This window comes from Cyprinodon variegatus, unplaced genomic scaffold, assembly GCF_000732505.1.
Source record: "Cyprinodon variegatus isolate N-32 unplaced genomic scaffold, C_variegatus-1.0 Scaffold92, whole genome shotgun sequence".
Taxonomy (NCBI): Eukaryota; Metazoa; Chordata; class Actinopteri; order Cyprinodontiformes; family Cyprinodontidae; genus Cyprinodon; species Cyprinodon variegatus.
In genome coordinates this window covers 203,034-226,797 of record NW_015150545.1, presented here as the reverse complement: position 1 = coordinate 226,797, position 23,764 = coordinate 203,034, and the positions used below count along the sequence as shown (strand labels likewise).

The following is a 23,764-nucleotide window of genomic DNA, read 5'->3' as shown; positions in this document are numbered from 1 at the left end:
AGCTTTTACTAATTCTCTCCTCTGACTTTTAGGATTTAAAATCTATTTCAAAGCCTTTTTTAAAAACTCCGGTTCCCTGTTTTAATGAGTTCGAAATAAATTGTTGAATCTGACATGATAGAATCTTTTAGCAACTTGAGACTGTTGGATATAAAACCTGGAATATACCTTAGCGGTAGCATCTAATTCCTAGCAGTGCTCTTAAATCCATTCCTCTTAGGGCCAGTACCCCGTGGCTTCATGGGGCTTCTTTATCCATTTCTTCATTTTACTTGGGTAGGAAGGCGGCCATTGGAGATTGAAACCACTTAGGTAGACAGAGGCATCCACCAGCTGTTTTATTAGACAACTCTTTGTTTTTAGTATACATCTGCCATCTGTCATTACCTTTTATTGCAGCAGATGGCAGGGTGTGGACAGTGAAGGTATGGCTGGAATATTGATGTTTCTTCAATTATATAAAGCTTGGTGAGCAATGAGCTCCATCCACCACAAGGTTTTAAAATGAGTGACTTCAATGATATTATTTTTTACTCCAGAATCTTTTTCCACATTACATCAGCAAGGAATATCTACATCTATTGTTTTTTTTTTTGTTTGTTTGTTTGTTTTTTTAAATCTCAGCATTGGCCTTAGAAAACTTGATCAGGGGAAAAATAAAAGTTCACAGATCTAAATAAGAAATAAAATCAACGTGTCCGTTAAAAGGTAAAGGGCTGTGATGTCATGTCTACGTCCCACTAAAACAGGATATAATAGACTTTAAACTTAATACGCCCATAGTTTAATCTTTCAGTTACATTTGTTTTTCCAGAGGTGTTAGGATAGCTAACAATTAAGCGATCTTGCGGGTATTTCCCAATATTTTCAATATAAAATCCAATATAAATGTACTTTAGATGGATAGGCATAGCCAATGGAAAAAATAAAAATTATTTATTGGAGTACTTTGGGGCTTTATTTGCACATTTTCCAGCAGTGTAAACACATGTAGAGGGTTCTGGGTAAAGAAATAACATTAATATATCTGGTCAATCATTGTTGAAGATTAACATATTATTTCTAGTTATTGCTTAGATTTAAAGATAAATTTGTAGGAAAAAAGAAAATTCACATGAAATAAAATGCATATTTATTTTTCTGACACAAACGTTAGCCTTCATAAAACTCAAACCCCTGAAGTTTATATTACTCTACCAGGCTAAACCGTGATGCTTTCCACACGTCCGGTTTAGCTTTATATGCTGATGATACGCCGATGTGATCATGGATTCCTGTGGTATTTTATCATCCAACCACAGCTTTTGTCTTTTTCTACTTTTAAAATGAATGTTCTTGGACTATGAACTTGATTTGAGTCGGTTGTTTTTAAAAGATACGCTAATATTTCACTCTTAAGGGCAAGCTTAGATTTTAGAACGAGCTAATTCAGGAGCAAATGGTCACGATTTGACAAAAATTAAAGAGCTGGCTTAGAAGTTTTAGATCACTCTGCATTTCTGGACATTTTTACCTCCAGGTAACAAAACATTATTATTATTATTATTATTATTATTATTATTATTATTATTATTATTATTATTATTTTCAAATTGAACGTATTGTTTCTTTAGACTTTTGCTGCTTTTTTTAGATCATGGCTGAATCAAGTTGTCCACAAAGTGCCCAGTTTTTCCCTCATATTAAGATTTTTAAACACATCTGTTCATTTATTGTTGGACAAACTTTGAGTTATCTTTTTTATCGACTTCATATCGTGAGACTTGAGTGATTCAGATAATTGTCCCGTGTCTCCTCTGCTTGGTTGGTGCCTCTTAATGAGCGTCATGTATCTTGTAAATGAGCGGATGTGTTTCCAGATGCTGTGCGGTGAATTATTTCCCCCTCACTGCGTCCGCGGCTGGATAGAGGGAATCAGAGTTTCTGGAAAAAACGGACCTCTTAAAAAAAAAAAAAAAAAAATCATCTTTTTTTGTATTTCATTTATAAAAGAAAACAAGGCTTTTCACTGAACACACTTTTAATGCTGCTGCTGCGTATTGAAATGATCTAATTTATATATATTTTTTGTTCCAGTCAGTAATTGTTAGAGTTGACAAAACAAATGCCGTTCAATCAATGTAAATCAGTTTTCAACACTGTCTCCAAACTAATTTATGGATAAACACGGAGCGCTACAGCTCTGCATCCAGTAATGGAGCACTGCCAGGGTACCACTGTTGAAATATCAGCCTGACGGTGGTGGGTTATTCAATTTTAACACAGCGTCTCTCTTACTGACAGTTGTTTAAAGTCTTTATAACATCTGCAAACAAAGTTGTGCTTACTACTGAACCGTCACTTTCTTGTTATATATTGTCTGTGGACTGAAGCGGTTGGTAACCAAAGTGTGTTGTCTATGCGGTACAGGATATCAGTGTTTTCAGCACTTTTCTTTTTTTAACCCAGGAAAAGGAAAAAAAAAACACTGGAAGATTTAAAATGTACATTATTTAGGAATTGACTTACGAGCTGATTCAGTGTAGATCCTGTAAAAGGTCTTGATCAGTTAAAGACAACAGAAACAAAATTGTTTTTGTTGGTTTTGCTGGATATGTACACTTAAACTCTTTGTAGAGTGTATAAATTCTTGTAAATGAAGATATGCAATCATTGGGGCAGCCTGTCATTTCCAGACCTGCTGGAATCGAGTGTGGATTTCCTGCTGTAAATAATCTTTAAAAGAGAGGAGGGCAGATCCAGTATCATCATTTCAAACTCAGTTTGAAACTGAACCTTTTGATCAATCTGCTGTGTATCAATAGCAGAATAAATTACCTGAATGTATCAGTCTCTTCTCCTTACTCTATTTTTTTTTTTTTTTTTAATCTCTGCTGTAAACCCAACTTTAAATCTGTTTCCACCTGGGTTCTTCCTCATGTTTTTTTTTTGTAGAAATTGCTGACTAATTTTTGCTATATTTGTTACTTCTCTTTATTTCCTGGGGATTTGTATTGATTGATTGATGTTTGAGCTTTAGCATGAAATAAATCCATATATTTCAAAAAGCCATCATTTGGAGAGTGCTGGTTGAAAAGTTCTTAACAGAAAATGAGTGCAGTTATGTGAATAAACCAACAGAGGGCGCCACAGTACAGCATTTTGTACACACACTGCTGCATGGGAACCATGTAGGCCTACTGTATTAACACACAATTTAATGTTAAATATCAGCACAGCACAGAAGCGTTTCACTGTAACCCTAAATGTCCAAATTTCTGACTAAATCAAACCAGGGCAGATACTTTAAATGTTATTCATTAGAACAACTTTAATGGGCAGAGATAGGAAGAAATTAGTTAGATTTACTTGTGTAGACTTTTTAAAAAAAGGGGAAAAAAAGGTATTTTTTTTTAGTTTTACAACATGGTAGTATTTTAACTTGAGTGAAAATATAAAGTATCATTATTCTTACTCCAGTAAAATTACTGGCTGCTATTGAGAGACACATTTTTCTTTTTTCGTACTGAAGGCTTATTGGTTAATTGTCTGTGAAAATTCTCAGTCATCCGGATCATAGAAAACAGACTTTTACTGAGTTTCGTCTAAATGTCTTCAGAAAAATTAAGCTAAAGTCTAGTATCCTTAGTAAACAGATCAGGTACTCAGTATTTCAGCAGCCTTTTTACCAAATATTTTACTCTTGATCAATTTATCTACTTTTTACTTGAGTAAAAATATGAAGTAGTGCTGCTCTCCACCGACCTCTGTTTATAGGTCAAACACATATACAAAGCTTTTGCTTAAACCCGTTTAGACAAGTTAGCAGCCTTAAATTAATGCTAGACTGAAGCACATTATTAACCCTTTAAAGCCTGATCCAAGAATAAAACAAAACAGAAAATAACTTTTTTTTGGTTTGAATTCCTTATTTGCCCTTTTAACAAAATATGTAAAAAGAAAAAACAAATAAATTTTTGATATTAATAATTATCAGGTATTATATTATCAGGTATATCTGATTGTGTACAATAGGATTTTAAGCAACGTTTTTACCATTAAATTATGCAAAAGGTGTCAGACACAAAGCATTTCAGAAACCGTATGTTTAAAATACGATACATTTGGCATTATAGGGTTAACATCTGCTGTCAGTTAACCCAAAAGCAGGAGATTGATTTGTATTTCGTAATTAAATCCATTGAGCAGAGAGACATTTTTCAAAAGGATCAAAAGAACCTTTTATTCGCAGATATCAGCAAAAAAGGTAACAAAATTTCTTGCAGTGGAAAACAGAGTAAATGTTTATCAGTAGTTGGGGAATTTATGGCATTTTTTCTAATTTTGAAAGAAAAAGAGGAAACAATTTAGCCAGCACTTGCCAACNAGGTTCCATTAGTCTCTCTTCCTGATGAATCAACATCATTCTTGCTTGTAGAAAGCCAGCCCTAGTGATTATCTTGCACTGAGACCAGCTGTGGCTGTCAGTGGGCCTGCCCAGGAAATTGCATATGCAGTAAATGTAACTGAAATGTTTCTGCAAGATATGCTTCACTCACTTAAGCTTATTATTGTCTTGTAGGTTTTAATCAGTCATCCAGGACTTCCTTATGATCTGGGATTCAATGTCGGTTTGCACAGAAAGACCAAGACATGAATTATATTAGTAATGACCTTGTCTTCGATTTTACCCTAGAAAATAGAGTCTCTTTATGTTGACTTCAGTTGTCCTTCAAAAAAGTAAAATTTCTTGGTAAACGTATTGGACCTTTTAGGAAATTGCTTTTTAGCAATAAACACACCGTGGAGGATGTGTGATGTTGTGGGCTGGTTTCTCCTTTTTTTGGCTCTGAGAACTTTCTTAGAGATTATTACATCATGAACCATTTGAAACGCAGAGATAAAAACCAGGAAATGTTTCATATAATTTAGTTTATTTGATAATTGACAGAAGAACTGACTATGTTCCCAAATAATGGCTGTTGTCGATCCATCTCTCACTCTGTCCCTTTCCAGGGAAAGGCTCCATCCCCTCCCTGGGCTCTCCTCAGTCCCTGGACGGGTGCTACTTCTCCCCCACCTTGGTGACAGACTGGTTCTGGGGGGTCGTGAGCGAGGCTGTGGAAGAGCTGAGACGCAGCCCCCAGAGAGGCATCCCAACCCCTGAACGGCTGGAGAGGAACGGACCCCTGACCACCATCATCCTTCAGGTACAGACCAGCTGCTTTCTGCTGCTGTAAACGCGCCGAGCGAGGCATGAAACGGTGTCCTTCTTGCAGGCGGGGTCCAGCCGGGTTCTGTATGACCTGCTGCCTGTGGTGTCGTTTCGGGGATGGCCCGCCGTGGCCCAGGGCTGGCTGACAGCCAACCACTTCTGGGACGGTAAAATCACAGAGGAGGAGGCCATATCTGGCTTCTATCTGCTGCCCTGCTGCTCCCCGCTGGGCGGTCGGCCCGACAGGGAGTGGAGGCTGGCCTTCTCTCGCAGTGAGGTGAGTTATTTATTCACTGCTCTCTCTTTTTGTCCCTCATTCTCGTATATTAACACTAATCCTGCATGATTCTTACGGACAGGTTCAGTTGAAGAAGTGCATCCCCTTCCCCATGGCCCAGGCTTTCCAAGCAGCCAAGGCGGTTCTGTCCCGCATTCTGGCCCGTCCCCGAACAGGCCTCAGCCTCTACCACCTGCGCACCCTTCTGTTTTGGGCTTGTGACAGACTCCCCGCCGCCTACCTGTCCTGTCCCGAAGCGGACACACCTGGTCGCCTCCTCTTGGGTCTCCTGGACGACCTGGCTCACTGTATCCTGGGGAAAAACTGCCCAAACTACTTCCTGCCTCAGTGCAACATGCTGGAGCACCTGAGTGACAGCCAGGCGCTGCTCGTTGCCAGGAAGCTGGCTCACGTGCGCTCAGATCCCAGCGAGCACCTACGGGCGGCTTTGGACCAGGCCCGGCAGGCGGGGCAGCTAAAGAAAGAGCTGACGGCCAGCACCAACGGCCACGGGTCACCCGGGCACCACCCTGCCAACGGCATCATCTCACCCTCTGAGGATAAGCTAGCTCAGCGGCTGCAGCAGCTGGTGACGGAGAACCCAGGGAAATCCATATCGGTCTTCCTGAACCCCGACGACGTGTCCAGGCCGCACTTCCGCATCGACGACAAGTTCTACTGAGTCGTCAAGGAAATGCCTGTGAGTTTATATCCAAGGGAGGGTGACCCCGCTGCTTGACTAAGTCTTAAAACCAAAATAAAATAGACAAACACACTTCCTTTGGGGGAAAACTGCCGTCCAGTTATCTGGATGTCACCGAGTTGTCGCCACGGCGATAAGTGTCTCCTAACGAGCTGGCCTTAAGGAGACCAAACAGCTGTAGCTTGGACATGAAGCGCCTGCTTTAAAACAAGAACCAGAGACTGTGTGTACATGTTTGCCTTAGGGAGTCGGACTGTGACGTGCCCCTCTACAGAAATCATCCAATTCATCACAGCGAGCGATTGACGAGTCAGAAATGGAGGAAAACGAGCTGATGAAACTGATTGTAATGTTGTGAGGAGAGCTGTGAGAGTCTCTATGAAACTCCTTTTCATTTACACTCAGTTTGTGCGACTGTTTAACTTTTCTCAGGTATGCACAACATTTTAGAAGTAGTTTTTTTTTTCATTCTGTTCAAAACCCAAAATAACATGAAACTACTGAAATTACCCGGATCGTACCAAAGAACAGTGAATTGATTGTTTGACAAAAAATGTTCTTCTCTGAACATTTCTTTGATGAGGCTACGGCGCAGGAATCTAGCAGCAGAATCGGTTCCTCAGAGGATTCGAGAAAACAAATCAAATTGATAGAAACACATATTTTCTGAACTGGAGGAAGGTTTTAAGCTAGTTAGCTTTCCATCGTTTTTAGGGACCTTTCTCTGATGTAATGAAACTGCTCGTCAGAGAATCCATAAGCTTTCTAAATCTTTTGAGTTCTGGTTTTAATGTCAACAAAAATCTAAATCCTTGCGTTTTTCTCTACCGTTTGAATGTGTTTGAAGGGTTATGGTTAAATTGAGGAGGAAAGAAGAAGTTGAACACATTTTAGATTTTTAAACCAAATTCTCTTATTAAAATCCTCAACATGGGGGGAAAAAAGCCATTTCCTCTAAAGGTATATTAGCCCATAGATGTAGGGCTGTGCTACATCTGTCAATGCTTTTTACTAGAGATACACATCCAGGTTATATCCAAGAATGTAGCATCCAAACTGGTAAAATTCAAGATGAAGCCAATTCATTCAAGTAGAAACGATCATTTAATCACATTTTTATGCAGTCCTATGTGCCGTGAAACAGTCATATACAGTTTATCATGTAGTGCCAGTTGATAGTTGTTAATAGAGAGTAATTTACTAAAAGCGTATTAATCTTTTAATCAGATCCACTCAGAAAGAGCCTCATGATGAAGGCCTTTAATGTCCATGTTTTACTACCGTTGCCCTTTGTTCACCAAATGATAAAAGCGTAGAATATTTTTTGCACCAAATGTATTAGAAAAATGAACCATCATTAACCGAATGAATCAGGACAAAAAATAAATCACAGTAGTGATGTGAACATTAATTAACCTCCTTCAGTCTGATCTAGGCTACTTTCAGCACTGGGTTCTACACCCTTTTTTTTAGTCTTAACCGTTTGATTAACATAGAAGTATATTAAATAATACTGGAATGTTCTACCTTTTTAATAACGGTCTGCACTAATATTCCTGAACACATGTTTTAGAAAATTGAAAGCAAGCAAGCTTTTACTAATTCTCTCCTCTGACTTTTAGGATTTAAAATCTATTTCAAAGCCTTTTTTAAAAACTCCGGTTCCCTGTTTTAATGAGTTCGAAATAAATTGTTGAATCTGACATGATAGAATCTTTTAGCAACTTGAGACTGTTGGATATAAAACCTGGAATATACCTTAGCGGTAGCATCTAATTCCTAGCAGTGCTCTTAAATCCATTCCTCTTAGGGCCAGTACCCCGTGGCTTCATGGGGCTTCTTTATCCATTTCTTCATTTTACTTGGGTAGGAAGGCGGCCATTGGAGATTGAAACCACTTAGGTAGACAGAGGCATCCACCAGCTGTTTTATTAGACAACTCTTTGTTTTTAGTATACATCTGCCATCTGTCATTACCTTTTATTGCAGCAGATGGCAGGGTGTGGACAGTGAAGGTATGGCTGGAATATTGATGTTTCTTCAATTATATAAAGCTTGGTGAGCAATGAGCTCCATCCACCACAAGGTTTTAAAATGAGTGACTTCAATGATATTATTTTTTACTCCAGAATCTTTTTCCACATTACATCAGCAAGGAATATCTACATCTATTGTTTTTTTTTTTGTTTGTTTGTTTGTTTTTTTAAATCTCAGCATTGGCCTTAGAAAACTTGATCAGGGGAAAAATAAAAGTTCACAGATCTAAATAAGAAATAAAATCAACGTGTCCGTTAAAAGGTAAAGGGCTGTGATGTCATGTCTACGTCCCACTAAAACAGGATATAATAGACTTTAAACTTAATACGCCCATAGTTTAATCTTTCAGTTACATTTGTTTTTCCAGAGGTGTTAGGATAGCTAACAATTAAGCGATCTTGCGGGTATTTCCCAATATTTTCAATATAAAATCCAATATAAATGTACTTTAGATGGATAGGCATAGCCAATGGAAAAAATAAAAATTATTTATTGGAGTACTTTGGGGCTTTATTTGCACATTTTCCAGCAGTGTAAACACATGTAGAGGGTTCTGGGTAAAGAAATAACATTAATATATCTGGTCAATCATTGTTGAAGATTAACATATTATTTCTAGTTATTGCTTAGATTTAAAGATAAATTTGTAGGAAAAAAGAAAATTCACATGAAATAAAATGCATATTTATTTTTCTGACACAAACGTTAGCCTTCATAAAACTCAAACCCCTGAAGTTTATATTACTCTACCAGGCTAAACCGTGATGCTTTCCACACGTCCGGTTTAGCTTTATATGCTGATGATACGCCGATGTGATCATGGATTCCTGTGGTATTTTATCATCCAACCACAGCTTTTGTCTTTTTCTACTTTTAAAATGAATGTTCTTGGACTATGAACTTGATTTGAGTCGGTTGTTTTTAAAAGATACGCTAATATTTCACTCTTAAGGGCAAGCTTAGATTTTAGAACGAGCTAATTCAGGAGCAAATGGTCACGATTTGACAAAAATTAAAGAGCTGGCTTAGAAGTTTTAGATCACTCTGCATTTCTGGACATTTTTACCTCCAGGTAACAAAACATTATTATTATTATTATTATTATTATTATTATTATTATTATTATTATTATTATTATTTTCAAATTGAACGTATTGTTTCTTTAGACTTTTGCTGCTTTTTTTAGATCATGGCTGAATCAAGTTGTCCACAAAGTGCCCAGTTTTTCCCTCATATTAAGATTTTTAAACACATCTGTTCATTTATTGTTGGACAAACTTTGAGTTATCTTTTTTATCGACTTCATATCGTGAGACTTGAGTGATTCAGATAATTGTCCCGTGTCTCCTCTGCTTGGTTGGTGCCTCTTAATGAGCGTCATGTATCTTGTAAATGAGCGGATGTGTTTCCAGATGCTGTGCGGTGAATTATTTCCCCCTCACTGCGTCCGCGGCTGGATAGAGGGAATCAGAGTTTCTGGAAAAAACGGACCTCTTAAAAAAAAAAAAAAAAAAATCATCTTTTTTTGTATTTCATTTATAAAAGAAAACAAGGCTTTTCACTGAACACACTTTTAATGCTGCTGCTGCGTATTGAAATGATCTAATTTATATATATTTTTTGTTCCAGTCAGTAATTGTTAGAGTTGACAAAACAAATGCCGTTCAATCAATGTAAATCAGTTTTCAACACTGTCTCCAAACTAATTTATGGATAAACACGGAGCGCTACAGCTCTGCATCCAGTAATGGAGCACTGCCAGGGTACCACTGTTGAAATATCAGCCTGACGGTGGTGGGTTATTCAATTTTAACACAGCGTCTCTCTTACTGACAGTTGTTTAAAGTCTTTATAACATCTGCAAACAAAGTTGTGCTTACTACTGAACCGTCACTTTCTTGTTATATATTGTCTGTGGACTGAAGCGGTTGGTAACCAAAGTGTGTTGTCTATGCGGTACAGGATATCAGTGTTTTCAGCACTTTTCTTTTTTTAACCCAGGAAAAGGAAAAAAAAAACACTGGAAGATTTAAAATGTACATTATTTAGGAATTGACTTACGAGCTGATTCAGTGTAGATCCTGTAAAAGGTCTTGATCAGTTAAAGACAACAGAAACAAAATTGTTTTTGTTGGTTTTGCTGGATATGTACACTTAAACTCTTTGTAGAGTGTATAAATTCTTGTAAATGAAGATATGCAATCATTGGGGCAGCCTGTCATTTCCAGACCTGCTGGAATCGAGTGTGGATTTCCTGCTGTAAATAATCTTTAAAAGAGAGGAGGGCAGATCCAGTATCATCATTTCAAACTCAGTTTGAAACTGAACCTTTTGATCAATCTGCTGTGTATCAATAGCAGAATAAATTACCTGAATGTATCAGTCTCTTCTCCTTACTCTATTTTTTTTTTTTTTTTTAATCTCTGCTGTAAACCCAACTTTAAATCTGTTTCCACCTGGGTTCTTCCTCATGTTTTTTTTTTGTAGAAATTGCTGACTAATTTTTGCTATATTTGTTACTTCTCTTTATTTCCTGGGGATTTGTATTGATTGATTGATGTTTGAGCTTTAGCATGAAATAAATCCATATATTTCAAAAAGCCATCATTTGGAGAGTGCTGGTTGAAAAGTTCTTAACAGAAAATGAGTGCAGTTATGTGAATAAACCAACAGAGGGCGCCACAGTACAGCATTTTGTACACACACTGCTGCATGGGAACCATGTAGGCCTACTGTATTAACACACAATTTAATGTTAAATATCAGCACAGCACAGAAGCGTTTCACTGTAACCCTAAATGTCCAAATTTCTGACTAAATCAAACCAGGGCAGATACTTTAAATGTTATTCATTAGAACAACTTTAATGGGCAGAGATAGGAAGAAATTAGTTAGATTTACTTGTGTAGACTTTTTAAAAAAAGGGGAAAAAAAGGTATTTTTTTTTAGTTTTACAACATGGTAGTATTTTAACTTGAGTGAAAATATAAAGTATCATTATTCTTACTCCAGTAAAATTACTGACTGCTTTTGAGACACACTTTTCTTTTTTCGTACTGAAGGCTTATTGGTTAAATGTCTGTGAAAATTCTCAGTCATCCGGATCATAGAAAACAGACTTTAACTGAGTTTCGTCTAAATGTCTTCAGAAAAATTAAGCTAAAGTCTAGTATCCTTAGTAAACAAATCAGGTACTCAGTATTTCAAAGAAGCCCTTTTACAAAATATTTTACTCTTGATCAATTTATCTACTTTTTACTTGAGTAAAAATATGAAGTAGTGCTGCTCTCCACCGACCTCTGTTTATAGGTCAAACACATATACAAAGCTTTTGCTTAAACCCGTTTAGACAAGTTAGCAGCCTTAAATTAATGCTAGACTGAAGCACATTATTAACCCTTTAAAGCCTGATCCAAGAATAAAACAAAACAGAAAATAACTTTTTTTTGGTTTGAATTCCTTATTTGCCCTTTTAACAAAATATGTAAAAAGAAAAAACAAATAAATTTTTGATATTAATAATTATCAGGTATTATATTATCAGGTATATCTGATTGTGTACAATAGGATTTTAAGCAACGTTTTTACCATTAAATTATGCAAAAGGTGTCAGACACAAAGCATTTCAGAAACCGTATGTTTAAAATACGATACATTTGGCATTATAGGGTTAACATCTGCTGTCAGTTAACCCAAAAGCAGGAGATTGATTTGTATTTCGTAATTAAATCCATTGAGCAGAGAGACATTTTTCAAAAGGATCAAAAGAACCTTTTATTCGCAGATATCAGCAAAAAAGGTAACAAAATTTCTTGCAGTGGAAAACAGAGTAAATGTTTATTAGTAGTTGGGGAATTTATGGCATTTTTTCTAATTTTGAAAGAAAAAGAGGAAACAATTTAGCCAGCACTTGCCAACGTACAAAAAATTTGGCAAAAACGCTGGCGTACGTTGAATAGGTTATGGGTAAGTTGTGTTCATTATGAGCACACTGGCGGGCGTTGACATACGGCAAGTACGTCAAGAAATTTTTAGCAGCTTATTCTCATACATGCGCCGTAAGTTACAGGTAAGTTATTTGATCGTTGACATACGTTAAGTGTAAGTTACTCATAGGTCGTGGTTTCCATCTTATCCAAAACCTATGAGTAACTTGTGCATAACTTATGTAGAACTTATCAAGAACTTATCTCCAAAGCAAAACAACATATTTGACTTGTTCCAGTCGACCGTGGGACGTGTTTCTAACTTACAGCTACTGTTTAATGGCATATTGGCAGCATTTTGGTATTAAAGGGCTTGTTCACAGGAGGAAACTGTCAGAACTCCTCTAGACTTCATAGTGAGCAGATGTTCCACAAGAGATGAAGGATCCAGCAAGGCTGAGACAGGAATACATACTAGCTGTCCTCCAACATCAGCATGATGTGATCAATTTGACTCTATTCCAGTTGTGAGGTGAGTGTTATTAAATTTTTTTTCTTCCTTGTCCTGTTCCACATCATGGCAAATAGAATGAATGTCTGACTGCCATAGTTGTGCTAGGCAGGTTTATTTTTTTAAGGGAGCCTTAACGAATATAAAGCCTCCCTTGCTACTCAACCCCTGAGGATTTATTTATTCCTAGTGTATTATGTACATTCTGATGCCAAACATGACTCGGGAGAGAAAAAAAAAAGGAAGACACAGAGAGAGAGATGGGAGGGGGGTGCAGGGTTAGGGGGGACATATACAAGAAACAACATAACAAAATCTAACAACCAGCTGCTATCAAACTGCTCATCAAACATCTATGGGGAAACCTGGAGCGGACCATCACAGATACCTGTGGAGATACAAAACTCGCGGACAACAGAATACAGTAAAAAGCACTTGCAGCTGAACTATGAACAAGCTTTACAGCATTGATGCGCAAATCAAACACACACCCTCACACACAGTGAGCCAAGAGATCTGTCAACCCACCACAGGGACATCACACACCCACCCAGAGAACAGCAGAGGAGGCCCGGGGTACATCCCAGATGGCCGGAGAGTAGAGCCCCCCCCCAAGAACCAGGGGCAGCAACCAACAGCCCCACCAGACTCAGGCCATCCCAGTACGGGCTAGGAGCGGGACATGGGGTCCTAACACCCAAGCACCACCAGCCCCCAGCAGAGAGCCACACCCGAGAGGGACAGACAATTCCAGACAGCAAGTCGGGGCGGGCCAACACCCACCCCATACCGTTATTGTTTGGCGGGCAATAAACGGCATCTAGGTCAATATCGCGACTGCAAAGTTTAGAGAAATCTTCTTATGCTTTTTCTGCAGGCTGGGCACCACAGGGCGAATTGCTGCCCCCCTCAGGACACTGGCTTGTGAAATTTCAGGGGCATTACTTATAAGTCATGCATGGCAACGACTTATGCATAAGTCAGGCTGTCATACATACGCTCTGGACTTGTTATGAATACTCTATGTATACGCCCAAAATTGAAAAAAACATAGAAAGTTCCGCATATGCCAGCGTTTTAGAAAATTCTGGGATGTCAGGCATATGCTGGCTAAATTAGCAAGCGTCGACGGCGCCATAAAACCTCCCAAAAACCTTACTGAACAATGGATTCCTGGTCTTTAAAGGTCCTTCCTCTGTTCCAAAAAAGCTTGCTTGGCACCAAGAAACAGACCAGAAAGACAACGCACACCTGCACTGAAACATGCTGAAGCACTATTACTCTTGGCATGTAGTTAGGAAGCTTTTGTCCATGAGAGCAGATTTCCTGCAGGTATAATTCCTGATCCAATACCTGACTCAAACCAGGGTTATCTTCTCTGTCACCAGGTCCTGTAGGAGCCAGTTAAAGAAGCTTAAATTGAAGTCAGGCCTGTTCAGAAAAGGAAACGTCAAGCCTTAAGTCTCAACCCCAATCTAAAGTTACCTTTTTATCCAGTGTTTTCAAGCTGTGTTGAAAATATCTGCCAGCATTGCTTTAAGTATTTGCTTAAAACCTTAAGATGTAGAGAGATTTACCTTTTCAGCATCACTGTGAGTCGAAGTACACATCCAGATTAACCAAAAGTGAAGTTCTGGGAGGAAAGGAATATCTTCCATTTTGTTAAGGCAAAGTCCAGAGCTAAATCTGATGGGAGTGGAGCTGTAAAGAAGAGATGTCCTCACAATCCGATAGATTTGAAGTTTTGCAAGACACATTGGGTAAATATTATCAAATCAATGCGTGGGATGTCAGCAGACTTCTGTTTTGTAGTCACTGTGATCACTTATGCCCTGAGGTAACATTGACATTTTTAGCCACTCATCATTAACGGGATGATGGCACAGATGTTTTTCCAAGTAAATAGGCTTTATATTAGATTCGGCTTTATCCCCCAGACATGCACGGATTTACAGCAGCAATCTGTTTATGTCTATTTAGCAGATAATAATGTGAGGAACTCCCTGGACAGCGGTCTTACTAATGAAACCTGAGCTTTTAAATTAGTGAAACTCATACACGTGTTTAGTTATAGCAGGATTTCCAAGTCCTGATGTTTTTGACATTTTAATAGATATCTATGTCTTTCTTTAGTACATCTCAAAGAATTACATTTTTTTATATTATATATAAAAATATTATATCTAAACATAGAGGGAAATATTTCAAGCCTTTATTCCTCATTATTTGGATGATTGTTGCTTATAGAGAGTGAAAAACCCAAAACTTGCACTAAAAAAGAAATTGTAAGACCTAAGAGCAACAGTCCACTTCTTTTCCCGTGTCTGTGCATTGCGACTCTTGATTTATTGATTACTCTACTTTTGAAGCTTTATCAACCTCTAGGTTGGATTTGCATGAAAATCCTCTCACATTTTTTTAAACCCTGTTTCTAGTACAACTCATATAGAAAACTTCTTCCTTCTACATCACTAACTTTTCACAGGCTTGCATTCAGTACTCTGTTAAGAACCTGCTTCTTTGGCAATAGCCCTTAAATGCTTAACATGCTTATGTATGGAGATACATTTGTTCCATTAATATTAAAAGTAGAGAACACATTTTAAAATTGGAAATTTGAAAATAAAAAACTATGTCAAACTCACTATGTCAGTAAGTGTAAGTGGGGACGAGCATGTAGGACGGCCTTACGTAAACATATCCCCAGAATGACTGACAATTAGGAGGATAACTTTTTATGATGAAGGCCTGAGGACAACAGAACTTTATAATTTCCAAAAAGTGATAAAAAACCATGAGTTCCCAAAATAGAAACCCCTCTTATCTACATCCTCACCATGAGAACTAAAAGTCGAATTGATTTAACCCACCGGGAACCCAAATACCCAAAAGGTCTATACACTTCAGCTGTGTAGGTTTTTCTAAACAAAGAAGTCAGGATCTATTATTAAAGGAAGGTATCTATATATTTTTTTTTCTATAATTTTTTTGCCTTCCAGAGTTTTTCCATTGAGGGACAATAAAGGGTCTTTCTATTCTATTCTGTGTTTGCAGTCCTGTTACTGGCTAAGATCTCTGCTTTATGTGTGGAGCTTTGGATTAATTTCTGTAAAATATACCCTGTTTGAGTGTAACTAGCTGAGATTTGGACTCTGAGTAGCTTAAGTTCTCAAAAATTGACACTCCAAACTAAAGCAACTCAGCTGTCTTCTATAGATAAGATACTGACTGACAATAATTACCCCATAGAACCTGCCTTTGGACCATAACTATCCTGCTTTTTGTCATGGTCAGCTTTAAGAGGATGTTTCATGGTCTTAACACACATAGGCCGTCTCAACATTGTCTCCACACTATTTTCTTTTTTATTCCCTCTGCATTAATCTCTATTACTGCATCACGTGTAGGAGCCTGCAAGGAGCGAGATAGGGAGGACAAACCAGAAAATGGAGCTCGGTGTGCACTTCTGTTCTGTTGTTTTATGCAGAGCACACGTTGTGGGTGTCTCCTCACCTTTTGCCCTTGTAAGTGCTGAGCCGTTTCTACTGATCCTTGCTAGTGGAGCTGGAGAAACACAATTCCTTTTTAAGGTTTGAGTCAGGGTTAATTGTAAAATCAAGAATCACAGTTGAGAAGTGAATTGAATTTTGCACACTTAGCCTGTGTTAAAATCAAAACTACTTGTGTAGCTGCCTTTATAGGCATAATATGCAATCTCCAGGAGGGAGCATCCCATTATGAATGGGTGAAGCTAATTAGTTTCATACCAGTTCCGGTATAAATACAGCCAATATGGTTTATATGTAAGAATAGTGTTGGTTTATACAAATTCCTCTGGTACTAAGCATGCCATAATAATAATAATACCATTTCAACCTCTCCCTCAGTCTGTTTACTGGGTAACATGGATGATGTTACTTTAGAAAGTGATTCCCTCTATGTCTTCTTCACAGCCTTATGTATTCTAAAGAAAACAATCCGCATGAACCGGAAAAATAAAAACTGTGTAAATATTAACAAGTACAGAGACATTCTGTTAGATTATATAAAACTAAATCAATGCCTCTGAACACATCTGATCGGCTGCCTTTCTTAGTAGGAGTGTGTGGCTTGTGGCTTGGTCCTCTGGGGTACTAGGGACCATTTCTACTGGATGAACCGATTAATCCAGATGTGCTTGACCTCAGTTACCATGGCCAGACACACCTGGATTAATCAGTTCACCCAGTAATCAAAGAAAGGAAATAAAGGAGCTGCCTTAAAGTAAGGAAGTGGTGGAGTTACGCATAAAGCCCATTAAACCCTTCAGTGGTTCTTTTACCCAGACTTTACAGTAAGATAAACATCCTGATTACATCAGGTTCAGTTCTTTGCAAGAAGGGCTTCAAATTGTTTTAAAATTGGCCACAGGGCATCAAGACACAAACATTCAGTTTGTGCCTTTGAGTTTTTTTTCTTTCCAATTCATTGATCACTTTATTATATCCACCTTTTATTGCTTTTAAACACAAATAGCATTTTTGATTACACAATAGAGACACAAGGCATTTATGCACCTCGCATTTGCATTGAATTAGGCTCTTTAGAAGCCACTTGGTGAGCGAGGGAACTGCCTGGATGGAAACACATAGAAACTGTCATGAAGCGAGGACAGATTGACCCAGTATTCATAGAGAGACAGTCTGTAGGCAAGTTCAAAACATTTATTAAATGAAGAAAACTAAAAGAGGGGCTGCTAGGATCTGTGGCATGCGACGACTGCAGGTGGGGGGCGGGGCACCGCCCAATCACAGACACTCTGTTAGCGGGAGAAACACAGGTAAGTGACCACGATCATCTGACAGAGAATAATTATCTAAGTTGGTCACTTACCAGGTTTAACAGTCCAGTCCAAGCGTGTCCCCAGTGCTGCAGTTCCAGAGGTCTTGCAGGAAGCCAATCCTGGTCAGGGATTCAGAGACAGGAACAGACAGAACAGGCAGGTTCCAGTCTCCAGGCCTCGTAGAGCTCCCAGGCAAGTTCAGAGTCCAGCAGAGTCCGAAGCATGACCAGGCGGTCACGCACAGGAGCGGACAGTATCAGGTGCAGACGGGGAAGCTCAGTGGAAGAGGGTAGCAGAGACGAGACGTGGAACCAGAACTGAATGCAGGACCTTTAAACTGGTCTCCAGCTTGGGGCCAGGCTTACTGAGATAAAAACTGAACCTCCCCGCGTACAGAGCCAAAAACCCAGAGAGCTCAGCAGGGGAGGAACAGTGGACGAGCAGGAGACGAGACAAACACAAAACCCTCTTTCCACTGGCTGCTAGGATCCTGAACATGAACCATGAAATAAACAGAACTGGACAGACTAACAGAAAAAGAAATAAAACGATCTGGCTCCGAATGCTCAGGCTGAACAGAATATAAACCAAAGGAAACAGGTGAGAGGAATGAAGGATAATTGAGGCAGGGAGGGAAAACGACAGGTGAAATAAATAACCAATTAAGGGAGAGCAAACAGGCCAGATCATGACAGTCACTCAACCTGGGAAAATTACCTACAGGATATTTTCAGAGATTAATTAATCCAACAGTCATGTATTTAGACTATAGGAGAAAGCCACACAGATCTAGAGAGGATGAACTCTTCATGCCGGCTGACCCCAGAATGACGAGTATGCCACCACACAACTCATATAAATACTTATTAACTAGATTAGGATTTTGATATATTGGTCTTATTTCTTCTTAAAATTAAATAAATATATTGAAAATAATAACTATGGCTGTCTAAAATGTAAGTGTTTCATTTGTTTTTAACCTGATCAAGAGACCTTCTACAACCTGCCCTTGGTTACCCTATAGCTCACATTAGCTCTTTGTCTGAGCTGAATTATCCTGACGTTCTAATACTCTCCAGAGGTGGCCGGTGCTGATGCAGCACTTCCACCTTGTCTTTTACTGAGTTTTTGTTGCAACTTTCTCCTTCCATCTCCATCTTCTTTTCTCTGCAACCCAGAAAACATAAAACTAGGAAGTAAGTGGGGTTTGAAGGCAGGGTGCTGGTATTTACAGTCCCAAAGGATAATGAAGTGGAGCAATGCAAATGATAAAGAGGAAGACACTTTTAACTTCCTGCTGGGAATCAGATAGCGGTGACCATCATATTACAGATTATTAACCCCAGCTCAGGTTTACATTCCCTATTTAAAGCAAGTAACTTCATTCACTAATCTCCTGCTCTTTCTCTTCTTTTTTTCTCCATCCACTCTGAACATAAAGTTCAAAGACCCCGCCTGCTCCTCCCTTCTTGTTCCCACATTAATTAAATCTGCATGTAATTACTATCGTCAAGAAGGGGAATCTGAGACGAGCGCAGAGAATTGGTCACGGCCCCAGTATCTTTGAAGTGAAATTACTTGAGCAAACTAGACTGTAACAGAACATAAAGATGTTATGGCGAGACATCATTTAGGGGGAATCTGGCACTTCATCATCTTACAGGCCAAACTGGGTGAGCTAAGAAAGTGTTTACTCTGTCTTTGTTTGTGTGCTACCTTAGATTTAGTCAAACACATTTTAATCACCAGAGTTGTGAATGTATTCACTATTATTCCTATACAACTGGTCAACACCCATTAACACATAATTTATATTTATCCCCCTTTTCTACTTTATTAACTAGCAATCACTAAGAAGAAAAAGGTGCTTAATCGAGAAAGCATAAAAGTTAGTACATGGGTAAAAATACATGAAGCTATTTAAAAGATAAAGATAATTAAAAATAAATAGATTTTATAGCTTCTCAGGACGACCTTCTGTCAAGGACCCGAAACCCTGGACCCAATGTTCAACAGACAGATCTGGATGATTACCAAAAGACTTTATGTAAAAACAGCATGCAACAGCGTGTCAGCTCGGGCGCATAAGCCAGATCCTCTGTGAAACAGAAACCCAGGTCAGTGACTAAGAATAAATGACAAGTAACGGCCAAGAGCTATAGTCACTGACCTCGTTCACAGTTCAGTCTGATCCTTGAGGGATGAGAGGAATCCGTGAAGGTGTTTGTCCTCCGCTTGCGGGGGGCGTGGCCCCCAGAGCTCTGTGAGGTGAGCGACGCTGATGCCAAGCGACACCGGGGAGCAGCTGTGTCCAGAAAGGGAGATCCAAGCCGAAGTCGTAGGGGGTCCAAGTTCGTTAACCAGATGATCAGAGAGCTGATGAGGTACCGATGAGGGAATCCAAGCCGTGGTCAGGAAAACAGTCCAGGTTCGGTAAGCCAGTTGCATCCAAGAAACAGTCCAGAGCTGGTCAGACCAACAGAGCAGACAGGGGCAAAGCAAAACTCGGGATCCACAAAACAGGAACAGGTCACTAACAGAATAATCAGAATGATAGTGAAACGCTAGAGTTACTCACACCAAACGGCTAGAATAATCTGGCACTGGTGGCTTGAAAACAAACACTATATATAGAGGCTGGAACCAGGTGGAAAGGAGAAAACAGGCAGAGTAAAACAGGTGGGTGGAATAAGCAATCAAGCCAGCCACCGCTGCCAGGACCATGACACCTTCAAATAAAGGAGGTTTTATAAATAGTCCTTTGGGTTGCTGGAAGGTTTCACTGCCAGTCTTCACAGGTCAACTAATGAGTTAATTTAAAGGTTAGCAAACACACAACATGATGAAGACTAAGAAATACAAGTCACAGGTCAGTTCTGAAAATGTAGAGCAGACCTGAGCTGTAGAGTTCCATAGTTCAGGTGGAATAATCTACAGACATAGCAAACTTCACTTATGCACAACCCTCTTGAAAAGAGGCCTGTTTCCAGTTTGCCTATAACCTGAAGGGAGACAGTGGATAGATAGAAGTAGGTGAATTGAACATCTGAGTACACCGTAAGCAAAAAAAAAAAAAAACACCAAAAAAAAAAAAAAAAAAAAACACCAACTAATAACACCAGGCCCCTGGTAAAGCATGGTGGTGGCAGCATCATGCTAAAGGGATTGGTTTCTTTAGAAAGAACAGATTGTGAGATTGGATGCGAAGGTGGGGAATCAGTTTCCAACAGAATAACAATGCCAAACATGCATTCAGAGCAACAGAAGAATGTTTTGACCAATAGTTTGTCATTGTAAGGTGACAATATACGTATGTTTAGATTTTAAATGTACTGGTAGTAAACTTCTGGTGCAACTTACACAAGTGTGTATGTGCTTGTTGGTGAGGTTTAATTGAATTCTCGAATCGGACAAAGTTGGTTATCATAATAGCCATCCACATTAATCATTACCACTTTGTTCATTTATAAGGATTTGGGATTTATTCTCCCTTCGGCATCTATGGAGTGTTTTTTGAGTGTTTTTATTTTTACTGGATTAAATTCCATTGATATTTCTTCTTTCCATCTAACCCATCCCTGAGGGAATAGTGGCTTCCACAGAGGGTGCATGGGGCTAAAGGTCTTGCTCAGTTACACACAATGGCAGTCTGTTGGTTATGAATCTGGGAATTAGCAGTCTTCCCAGGATAACCACTAGGCCTCCACTCCCCACGTGAAACCTATGTTTTGATTCTCATCTTTTATTGAACCACTTTGTTTGAATTACTTGGAAAGTTTGTCACGCGGATATAATGATAATGATTATGTAGCTTTTGCAGATTCTTTCACACAACAGACATGTTTTCCCTGATTTTTTTTTCGAAGTATGAATATTCTGATTAGATGTCATGCTGAATATTACTGATGTGAAAGTAAGGAAGTGGAATCCTGCCCAGATGGTCGACATGTGGATTTTCTCTAAGATCGCTGATTAAATCTCATGAAGTAAGGATCCAGAAGTACAGAAGCAGCCATGCAGCCCAGAGAGGGATGAAGCAGGTAAAAGAAATTCATGAAATAATATTCTCCATAAAAACCCATCTGGATGGGGAAATGCTCGCACATCCAAGTGTCTCTTAAAACTCCAGATGTTGTCTAATTAAAATGCCTCTATTTCATTGTTTTCCACCCATAGCTTTAATGCCTCATTAAAGATGGAGAAACCCTCTATCGTTTCTGCATTTTCATACCAGTAGGATGCTTTTAACCAGCTCACAGAGGCACCACAGACTTGTCGTCCTCTCCTCCATACCAACTTACTGGCATCCTCTTCACACTGTGATTATCTTCCTTTTTCCCCCTCTGCCTCTATTCTTCCTTCCCTCCCGTGAGGTGGTGCTCTGGCTGTGGGAGAGCGGTAAAAAATAATGAACAGTTCTCCAACATAGCTGAATTTATTCCTGCCACAGTTTAATGTAAAGTGGATAATCGCTGTTTATTACCCACAAAATTACATTTATAATATCCCCCCCCTTTTTTATATATATATTTCTGCTCAACTTCAAACTGCCATCATTAAAGTGTTGATGACATGATATTGACGTTTTTGAGTATTTTTTGTAGACCAAAATGTTATTACCAATAATCAATGTAATAATTTCAAGGGAGCCCACATAAAATTGTTTTTATTAAAAAAAAAGAAGGTTGCCATTCAGAGAACTCTAGCGCCAGAAATGACGTGTGCAGGGGAACGACTGAGAGCTGGAACAGGGGTTTTATTATGGAGAATCGCTGAAGTCATGGATGAAGATACAGCTATGCCTTAGTAGCCTCTTGAGACCATCCTGATCTCGCAAGCTTTCAAGGTTTCACTCGCAGATCAGTTTGGCTACTCTCCGTTAAAGAAAATTTGGAGCAGTTCACCAAACGAACGTCCGATCAGCGTTGGCTTTGAGGCAAGTTGAGGTGTGACGCAACGAGAAGCGCGACAGTTCAGTCTAAAGAACATGGAGGCGTCAGCCGATGAAACTAGCGTTAGCGTGGCTATTGAGCAAGTTTTTTCGGAATTACAGAGTATTTCTTTACTGAAATAAGAGCAAAACACTGCTCTGGAGGCTTTTCTCAGAGGAAAAGATGTTTTTGCTCTTTTCCCGACTGGTTTCGGCAAGAGTTTGATCTATCAATTGGCTCCTCTTCGTCGTCGCTCTGTTAGTACGTCATATGCTTCGTTGATCTTGGCCCGTCTATCACCAACATAGGCCAATCAGCTAACCAGTATTTTCGCCCCTTCCCAAAATTACTTCAACGGAAGGTTTCCAGATGGATATGCGGAGCAAATCCATCTGGCGGAGTCAGGTTAATGCCTTAGCGCTGTGTCCGAGCTTTTTGTTTCAACCCCCATTAGGATGGTGTCAGCTTTTTAAAGTTTTCTAAGGATCCTGAGCTGCTTTCTAAGTTGATGAAGCAGGTCAGATGAGATTGTGAGAAGTTTGAGCAAATCTATTTCTACTCTTTGAGATGGAAGAGCCATTGTTGGGCCTTCTTCACCAGGTGTGAGGTGTTCTCAGTCTAAGGGGTCAAGGTATTGTGAATGTCTAGGAAATTAATACTGTCCACTCGTTGCACCACGTTCCGTGTATACAGGACCTGGACCTACTGTAATCTACTATAAACTTCACTGATCATGCAGGTGTTCCGGATGAGGTTCGTCCTCAAGCACCACTGTGTCAGACTGTTAGATATGTGACTACCACAGTGTCTGCAAACATCCTAAACATTTCTGTGTAGTGGAGATCAGAGAAGTCCTGTGTAAAAAGAGTAAAGAAAGCAGGACTGAAAACGCTACTCAGTGGTATTCGAGTACTTAGGGTCAGTGCGGCAGTGCAAGTCACTATCCTCACCCCTGACAGCTTTTTATGACAGAGTTATTGATCCATAGACAAAGAAGTGCAGATAAACTCAGGTTGTGGAGCTTCAGGACCAGCATTTTGGGAAGGACATTGGCCGTTTCTCAATTCAGTAGAATGCGAGTACGGACTTGTGTTCTCACCAAGTGTGTTCTTGAAAAGAACACAGGAAAGTATGGACTGGAGCACGCAGCATAAATATGGGTCAATTTGAGCAGAAGTGTACTCGTGACATCACCACATACCTGGCTCGTCTAGAGCTGCATTTCACTTCTTGTTATTCATAGTCTCTAGATAATAATAAATTATAATTTTTTTCATTTAGTGGGGGAATGATGATTAACACAGTCATAATCACAAATGAAAAGAACATTTTGCTAAATAAAACAAAAAAATGGCCATCAGAG

At 39.1% G+C, this 23,764-nt stretch overlaps 1 protein-coding gene across 1 annotated transcript in view; it reads left to right on the top strand.

The window, feature by feature from the left end:
* LOC107084115 (protein MB21D2-like) overlaps window positions 1–7,111 on the top strand; it is a 31,152-nt gene extending 24,041 nt beyond the window's left edge. The window contains exons 4-6 of the mRNA XM_015373797.1: window positions 4,996–5,189; window positions 5,259–5,471; window positions 5,554–7,111. Of these exons, the coding sequence (XP_015229283.1) occupies window positions 4,996–5,189; window positions 5,259–5,471; window positions 5,554–6,153 (1,007 nt within the window). The 3' untranslated portion in view covers window positions 6,154–7,111. The remainder of the gene's footprint in view (window positions 1–4,995; window positions 5,190–5,258; window positions 5,472–5,553) is intronic.
* The last annotated feature ends 16,653 nt before the right edge of the window (window positions 7,112–23,764 follow it).